General features: G+C 42.4%; 1 protein-coding gene and 1 long non-coding RNA gene across 2 annotated transcripts; both read left to right on the forward strand.

Moving 5' to 3' along the window:
* The first annotated feature begins 391 nt into the window (after window positions 1-391).
* On the forward strand, window positions 392-1,468 carry LOC124027863 (PAX-interacting protein 1-like). Its single transcript, XM_046340112.1, has 3 exons — window positions 392-864; window positions 937-1,350; window positions 1,403-1,468. The coding sequence occupies exons 1-3, from the start codon at window positions 433-435 to the stop codon at window positions 1,466-1,468; spliced, it is 912 nt and encodes a 303-aa protein (XP_046196068.1). The 5' UTR covers window positions 392-432.
* Window positions 1,469-1,662: 194 nt separating this feature from the next.
* Window positions 1,663-2,337, forward strand: LOC124027865. Its single transcript, XR_006837527.1, has 3 exons — window positions 1,663-2,075; window positions 2,156-2,192; window positions 2,269-2,337. It is a non-coding gene; the product is annotated as an uncharacterized LOC124027865 (long non-coding RNA).
* The last annotated feature ends 7,235 nt before the right edge of the window (window positions 2,338-9,572 follow it).

Raw genomic sequence — 9,572 nt, forward strand, 5'->3', positions numbered from 1 at the left:
CCCAGCAAGTGTGGCATCCAGCTCAAATGCCCCTGCAGCAGAAGCAACCGACCGCCGTGCCCCAGCAAGTGTGGCATCCAGCTCAAATCCAGCTCCCCTGCAGCAGAAGCAACCGACCGCCGTGCCCCAGCAAGTGTGGCATCCAGCTCAAATGCCCCTGCAGCAGAAGCAACCGACCGCCGTGCCCCAGCAAGTGTGGCATCCAGCTCAAATACCACAGAAGCAACCGACCGCCGTGCCCCAGCAAGTATGGCATCCTTCCAGCAAGTGTGGCAAATGCCCCAAGTGTGGCATCCAGCTCACATGCACTGCAGAAGCAACTGTGCCCCAGCAAGTGTGGCATCCAGCTCAAATGCACTGCAGAAGCAACCGACTGCCATGCCCCAGCAAGTGTGGAATCCATTTCACACACTGCAGAAGCAACCGACTGCCATGCCCCAGCAAGTGTGGAATCCATTTCACACACTGCAGAAGCAACCGACCGCCGTGCCCCAGCAAGTGTGGCATCCAGCTCAAATGCACCAGAAGCAAACGACTGCCATGCCCCAGCTAGTGTGGAATCCATTTCACAAACTGCAGAAGCAACTGACCGCCGTGCCCCAGCAAGTGTGGCATCCTGCTCTAATGCCCCTGCAGCAGAAGCAACCGACCGCCGTGCCCCAGCAAGTGTTGCATCCTACTCAAATGCCCCTGCAGCAGAAGCAACCGACCGCTGTGCCTCAGCAAGTGTGGAATCCATTTCACACACTGCAGAAGCAACCGACCGCCTTTCCCCAGCAAGTGTTGCATCCTACTCAAATGCCCCTGCAGCAGAATCAACCGACCGCCGTGCCTCAGCAAGTGTGGAATCCATTTCACACACTGCAGAAGCAACCAGGTGTGGCATCCAGCTCTGAACCCGTGCCCCAGCAAGTGTGGCATCCAGCTCAAATGCCCCAGAAGCAACCGACCGCCATGCCCCAGCAAGTGTGGAATCCATTTCATACACTAAAGAAGCAACCGACCACCGTGCTCCAGCAAGTGTGGCATCCTGCTCTAATGCCCCTGCTGCAGAAGCAACCGAACGCAGAGCCCCAGCTGGGGTGGCATCCTGCTCAGTTTCCCCAGCAGAAGCAACTAGCCCCTAAGCCTCTACTGCAGAAGGAACCAACCACCATAACCCAGCAACCTCAGCAGGTGTGGCATCCAGCTCAAATGTCCAACAATCGAACATCCACTGAACCTCAGCAGCAAAAGCAACCATCCACCACGCCCCAGCAAGTGTGGCATCCAGCTCTAATGCCCCTGCATCAGAAGCAAACCGTGCCCCCTGAACCTCAGCAGAAGGAACTGACCACCATGCCCCAGCAAGTGTGGCATCGAGCTAAAATGCTCCAACAGGAGAATCATCTGGCCGCCCCAGCATGGGGTGGCATCCTGCTCCATTTCCCCCAGCAGCAGAAGCTGCAGAAGGAACCAACCTCCATAACCCAGCAACCTCAGCAGGTGTGGCATCCATCTCCATTTCCCCAGCAGAAGGAAGCAGAAGGAACTGGCCGTCGAGCCCCAGCAGCAGAAGGAACTGGCCGAGCGTCGAGCCCCAGCAGCAGAAGGAACTGGCAGAAGGAACTGGCCGTCGAGCCCCAGCAGCAGAAGGAACTGGCCCGAGCCCAGCAGCAGAAGGAACTGGCCGTCGAGCCCCAGCAGCAGAAGGAACTGGCCGCCGAGCCCCAGCAAGTGAGGTATCCAGCTCAAATGGCCCAGCAACAACCCAACCCCATTCCTCAGCAATTTTGGCATGTAGCCCAAATTTCCCAGCAGCAACTGGCCCCAAATTCTCAGCAGAAGCACTACGAAAGCACTGAAGATGGTGCCTCTGGTAGTTCTCAGGCCAGCATTGTTGAACAGTCGGGTGTCATCCCAATCTCTTCCTACAGTTTCAAATCGCACTACAAGAATGGCAGAACTGGAGTCTCCCAAATCAGCTACACTCCTAGGGAGGCAATGCCTGTTGACAGTGGAAATGCTCCCAAGGACGGTAATGTTAGCATTGGTGCACCAAGCATATATCCAACACGAGTGAAGGATTCTGCAAGGTAATGGTTCACTTTAACCTGCTCTGAACTTTGCTCTCTGAATTTGAAGGCCTTTGTACCAACCATATATCTATCAACAGGGAAATATAATGGATTCATCCTCTAGAAGCTCTAATGGTGAGTATTGTTGTTGACATTTGTTACTTAACATTCTGTGTTGCTGACACTGTTTGCATTTCTTTCTGCTTTTTAGACCAGGAAGTTGCTGGTGTTCTTGCTACTCTAGTGTGATGGAATCAATAAACAATTTGACTTTAAAAAATGCCTTGTCTCTTTTGAAATGTTTCATGTCCATTGCTTGCTAATTGAGAACAGGTGGTGTGCAGTCCGTAGTAAAAAAGACTACTGTTCAGTTAATTCTTTGGTGTTCTCATCTTTTACCTTTGCTACTGATTCAAAATAAAAGCTTGGGTCTACATAAGAGCATTTGTGATGGGGTGAGTTGTCAGACATTCCTCATATGTTCATACTTTAGATGTAGGCATGCATTGTATACAGTGAGACTGTCAGACAAATCCCTGATTAAGAGATCTGGGGAAGTGTACTAAAATGTCTGAAGCATTGAAGGGCCCTAAGAACACAGTGGCCTCCATTGTTTATTAAATGTAAGGGAAGTCCCCCCTGTATTGGACAAAAATGAATGGCAAGTCATTGGCATCGGACAAACCATATACACATTGGCCAATACCACCCAATTCGGCGTTGATTCATGCAAAGTGTATTGCAAATGCCATATGGCAATTGCCAGTTGTAACACTTAAAAAATTCAACAGGGGGCGAATGCGCTCCACCGGGGTTTTTCATATTGGAAATGTAACCCAAGTCAATGTCCAAAAGTAAAATTTTGAAAAAATGAAATTTGTCAAACTTATCACCCCTTAAAAAGTGCTTTCTGGACCGTTTTTTGAAATTTCTTTCTTTGTCAATTACACATGTGTAAGAACTGTATGAATATACTTTTGTCCAATTTTATTATATTTTTTTATATATTTTTTTAAATTGTGCATAAGGAATATTTTTGTGGGCCAAATGACATAAGAAATTTGACATGCTCAAAAATCCTGCAGAAATGCAAAATTGACTGGCCTAATGAACTCAGGATGGCCTGACATTGATAGTTGTTCCTTTCCATCACTCGTTGTGTTGACTTCATCATGTCCATTTTGTGATGTTTTTTCACTGTATATTCATATTGTAAGTGCACGTGCATTTGCAATTGTTCAATGGACAATTACATATGAAATTTCATGCTCAAAAATCCTGCAGAAATGCAAAATTGACTGGCCAGATGAACTCAGGATGGCCTGACATTGATAGTTGTCCTTTCCATCACTCGTTATATTGATTTCATCATGTCCATTTTGTGATGTTTTTTCACTGTAGAATCATATTCAAATGCACGTGCATTTGCAATATGTTTCAATGTGCATTTTACCATATGAAATTTGACATGCTCAAAAAAATGCAAAATTGACTGGTCTGATGAACACAGGATGGCCTGAGCAGTGATAGTTGTACATTTCCATCACTCGTTGTGTTGATTTCATCATGTCCATTAGGTGATGTTTTTTCACTATAGAATCATATTGTAAGTGCACGTGCATTTGCAATATGTTTCAATGTGCATTTACCATATGAAATTTGACCTTGCTCAAAAATGCAAAATTGACTGGTCTGATGAACACAGGATGGCCGAGCAGTGATAGTTGTACATTTCCATCACTCGTTGTGTTGATTTCATCATGAACATTAGGTGATGTTTTTTCACTATAGAATCATATTGTAAGTGCACGTGCATTTGCAATATGTTTCAATGTGCATTTACCATATGAAATTTGACATGCTCAAAAATGCAAAATTGACTGGTCTGATGAACACAGGATGGCCGAGCAGTGAGAGTTGTACCTTTCCATCACTCGTTGTGTTGATTTCATCATGTCCATTTGTTTATGTTTTCTCACTTTTGCAAAGTCACTGTGCATTTGCAATATGGTTCAATGGGCAGGTACCATCACGAATTTGTCATGCTATAAAAATCCTGCAGGAATGTGAAATTGACTGGCCTGATGAACACAGGATGGCCTGGCAGTGATAGTTGTTCCTTTCCATCACTCGTTGTGTTGATTTCATCATGTCCATTAGGTGATGTTTTTTCACTATAGAATCATATTGCAAATGCACGTGCATTGTTGTGCAACTGGTAACCCAAAAATAAAAATATGGTTGTAAATGCATTTACCGGGACACCTATTGTCCATGCCCGCTATGGGAGTACCCTACTACGGCCCTCTATCTATGGAGTCCGTCCTGAGTGGTTTATGGACTGTTTAAAATATTCTGATGGATACGCATGTTGTGCAACTGGTGATTGAAAATAGGCACCTGGTAACCCCCCAAAAAATATGCTTGTAAATGCATTTACCGGTCATTCTGATATTAATGCTCGCTATGGGAACACAGGATGGCCGGGCAGTGATAGTTGTACATTTCCATCACTCGTTGTGTTGATTTCATCATGTCCGTTAGGTGATTGTTTTTCACTATAGAATCATATTGTAAGTGCACGTGCATTTGCAATATGTTTCAATGTGCATTTACCATATGAAATTTGACATGCTCAAAAATGCAAAATTGACTGGTCTGATGAACACAGGATGGCCGAGCAGTGATAGTTGTACATTTCCATCACTCGTTGTGTTGATTTCATCATGTCCGTTAGGTGATGTTTTTCACTATAGAATCATATTGTAAGTGCACGTGCATTTGCAATATGTTTCAATGTGCATTTACCATATGAAATTTGACATGCTCAAAAATGCAAAATTGACTGGTCTGATGAACACAGGATGGCTGAGCAGTGATAGTTGTACATTTCCATCACTCGTTGTGTTGATTTCATCATGTCCGTTAGGTGATTGTTTTTCACTATAGAATCATATTGTAAGTGCACGTGCATTTGCAATATGTTTCAATGTGCATTTACCATATGAAATTTGACATGCTCAAAAATGCAAAATTGACTGGTCTGATGAACACAGGATGGCTGAGCAGTGATAGTTGTACATTTCCATCACTCGTTGTGTTGATTTCATCATGTCCGTTAGGTGATTGTTTTTCACTATAGAATCATATTGTAAGTGCACGTGCATTTGCAATATGTTTCAATGTGCATTTACCATATGAAATTTGACATGCTCAAAAATGCAAAATTGACTGGTCTGATGAACACAGGATGGCCGAGCAGTGATAGTTGTACATTTCCATCACTCGTTGTGTTGATTTCATCATGTCCATTAGGTGATGTTTTTCACTATAGAATCATATTGTAAGTGCACGTGCATTTGCAATATGTTTCAATGTGCATTTACCATATGAAATTTGACATGCTCAAAAATGCAAAATTGACTGGTCTGATGAACACAGGATGGCCGAGCAGTGATAGTTGTACATTTCCATCACTCGTTGTGTTGATTTCATCATGTCCATTAGGTGATGTTTTTCACTATAGAATCATATTGTAAGTGCACGTGCATTTGCAATATGTTTCAATGTGCATTTACCATATGAAATTTGACCATGCTCAAAAATGCAAAATTGACTGGTCTGATGAACACAGGATGGCCGAGCAGTGATAGTTGTACATTTCCATCACTCGTTGTGTTGATTTCATCATGTCCATTAGGTGATGTTTTTTCACTATAGAATCATATTGTAAGTGCACGTGCATTTGCAATATGTTTCAATGTGCATTTACCATATGAAATTTGACCTTGCTCAAAAATGCTAAATTGACTGGTCTGATGAACACAGGATGGCCGAGCAGTGATAGTTGTACATTTCCATCACTCGTTGTGTTGATTTCATCATGAACATTAGGTGATGTTTTTTCACTATAGAATCATATTGTAAGTGCACGTGCATTTGCAATATGTTTCAATGTGCATTTACCATATGAAATTTGACATGCTCAAAAATGCAAAATTGACTGGTCTGATGAACACAGGATGGCAGAGCAGTGATAGTTGTACATTTCCATTACTCGTTGTGTTGATTTCATCATGTCCATTTGTTTATGTTTTCTCACTTTTGCAAAGTCAATGTGCATTTGCAATATGGTTCAATGGGCAGGTACCATCACGAATTTGTCATGCTATAAAAATCCTGCAGGAATGTGAAATTGACTGGCCCGATGAACTCGGGATGGCTGGGCAGTGATTCTGGTTCATCTCAATGGCTCGTTAGGGTTGATTTCAGAATGTCACTTTTGGTGATGGTACCTCACCGTTTAAACATATTGCTAATGTACAAAAGTCAACTAGCAAGTCAGTGTCCACCAGTCAATTAGATGTCATTCTGACACCAAACTGATACAAATTGACACTAAACCCACTTTTTCCAACCTGTTTAGTAGCCAACTATCACACACTTCAGAGCTGGCCCAAAATTCACAACGCCTTTGGTTCAAACCATAAAAAAAACATAAAACATGTAGTTACGTTCTAGCTGCGGGTCCATTTCTTATGTTACGTGTAGGCCTAGCTGAGGCGACCCCGAATCCTAAGTTTCAGCTCGATCGGTCATTTGGTGTCCGAGCAAAACCCTAATTGGTGCTGAAAATCCACTTTTTCCCATGACTTGCTACGGGGTCCTTGAATGAGCTATCGGACAGAAACGTTGGGGTCTGTCTATATGGGCCGAGACGGTCGCAATGCACCTAGTCTTGTGTCTCTGAGACATTTCTAAATGTCGCCATTTTCGTAATGGTCAAAATGAATTGAAGTCATTGCAAATGTACGAAGCTGTTTCTCGGTCCGAGAACCGTCTAGAGCCACGTAACTCACCACGCACTATCGACCTGAGGTCTAGAACAGGATTCTAAAGTTTCGGAACTCTAGGTCTGACGGTTCTTTTTAGCTCGAACAAAGCTAACTATTGGAGGCACTGTCTGTCTCTACAAACCCCAATACGTCCCTCCTTCCAAGTTGTGTGTCTGTGATTTAGTTTTCCTTTGAAATTTTATGGGAAAAATGACTGATTTAGAGTTCATGGGGGTTGCCTAATCACACATATGAAGTTTTGGACAGATCTGACTTTTTAACCCCTTGAAACAGCCCCTGAGACACCAATTAAGGCACTTCCGGTTGGCACAGGAAGCTATAAGTCAAGACATATCCTCACTGGGCTATGCTTTTACAGAATCCTGAGTTTTAAGTCCTTACGTTAAGAATTGACTGATTTACACAGGGTTGAATGCACTATGTCTATCAAACTGCAGGCAGGTAATGGAAAAACACTTTTAGGATGATTTGAACCACTTCCGGTTGGTCCAGGAAGCTTAGAATCAACACAGGTAGACCTCATACTGTCCTGATGGACTGTCATCAAAGACAGGTTCATACGGCATTCATAACCCATATAGACTTCAGGTTGAATTTAGGGGTGCAGGCAATGTATTCCTATGGGGAGAGAAGTCAATGCAAACTCTTTGAAGTAAACACCTTATTTTAACTATTAAGGGTTAATGCCACACGGTCAAGGTTAGGCTTGCATGGATCAGGAGGACCTTAGGAACGTACCTGAGGTCGAATTGTGCTTCTCACCCTAACGGTTCTCTCACTGTCACCCAAAAGCAAATGACGTTGTGGGGCAGGCTTCATTTTGGGCCTACTTTTCTAATGGTCGCTGCGCTCAGACCGAGCGAGCTACGGTCAAGCGGGATATCTCGTTGAACTCGGCACGGCCTAGAGATTATGTTTATGCCATTGCCTGCTCTCTGTGTCTTTGAGAACCGCACTTTTCACTCCATCCTTGCTGTGTGTGCGTGTGAGAGATTTTCTTTGACATCTGTTGGGAGAAATGACTGATTTACAGTTCATGATGGTTACCTAGTCACACATATGAAGTTTTGAAAAGATCTGACCTTTTTAACCCTTGGAAACTGCCACTGTGACACCATTTAAGGCACTTCCGGTTGGCACAGGAAGCTATAAATAAACTAATATCCTGATTGGGGTATGCCTTTACAGAATCCTGAGTTTTAAGTCTTTACGTTAAGAACGGAGTTATTTACAGAGGGTTTAGTGAGTGTGTGTTATTTCAGAAAATCATAGAAAATCACACAAATCTCGCAGAGCTCCGCAGCACACTTTAAAAAGATTCGTAAGACCACCCCGCAACTGGATCTGTAACCGTTGAAAAAAAAACCTATCCGTGAACATCACCAATCTGTCATCGTACGATTTCTCTTAAATGACGATAGATAAATGGCTGGTTCTTTTTTTTTATTGACACCGGAGGCTCCTTGACTTTGACGTGAAGTGGAAAAATTATTTCTCTATTTTCATTTTGGACCTTTAATCCCAGAGAAATGGCCATAACTCAAAAACCGTTGAGGCCTAGACGCCATCTTGTTCGGGGCCAACTGCCCATTATGCCAAACCTACGCTCACCAAGTTTTGGCTTCAAAATATTTTCAGTTTTGGAGATAAGGCCACGTCGTGATTCGTGATGTTTTGTACAATTGCAATATGATTGCTTATGCCCTCTTGTGGGATTTTCCGGCACAGTGGAAAAATGACCAAAATTTGATTATTTTATAAAACGGACACCGAATGTCCGAAAAAGTTAGTGTATTGTCATGGTATGAGACAACATAAATAATACAATTTCAGTAAAGTAAAAAATACATGATATTATCCTAAATTGAGAGATGAATAAAGAATGTGTTATCACATTAACATCATCAAAAATCTTTCAGAGTGGACCTGTCTTCAGTATAGAATGACATGTATACAGATTATATTACAACTCTTTGTGTTTTGTCTTAATGACTGTTCTTTAGTAAATAGGAAACTCAACAGTGTGTTAGTCTGAGAAACATTAACTAGATAGTTGTTTTATGTTTGTGAAACCTTGAAATGAACACAATGAGAAGTGATTTTGTAACAACAGTTTTGAATGGGTAATTGTATCAAATATATATCATTGTATGTTTTAATTAGCGCTCATATAAACTTTTTCATCACTGCCTTGTAAACCCATTCTTGTAAGTTGGAGCTACTGTACATGATTGTCTGGGGCTGCTGTACAGATTTGAGCACTTGCCAAGATGTTGACATTTCTGGGTATGTCTCACCTGTAATATAATAATAATAAAGATTATGATGATAATAATAATATTGTTATATTATTTTTATAATAATACAAATCTGTCAATCAACCATATGTATTTCTTAAAAGCCCTTTTTTGCATCAGCAGTAGTCACAAAGCATTTTAGAGATACCCAGTCTAAAAATCTAAGACCCATCAATGCATATGTCAAAGCACAGTTTTACATTATAAAGGAAACCTTTTATAAACAATGGCAACACTGCCATGGTGAACTGAGCCTTGCTGTTGGAAAATGAAGTTAGTATCCGACTTTCGGTTGTCGCAGATGCACCTCTCCTGACTTTACTTCTTGACTTTGGTCTACAGTCAGTTGCTTTAGCCTTACC

Source organism: Oncorhynchus gorbuscha, unplaced genomic scaffold, assembly GCF_021184085.1.
Source record: "Oncorhynchus gorbuscha isolate QuinsamMale2020 ecotype Even-year unplaced genomic scaffold, OgorEven_v1.0 Un_scaffold_3550, whole genome shotgun sequence".
In the NCBI taxonomy this organism is placed as follows: domain Eukaryota; kingdom Metazoa; phylum Chordata; class Actinopteri; order Salmoniformes; family Salmonidae; genus Oncorhynchus; species Oncorhynchus gorbuscha.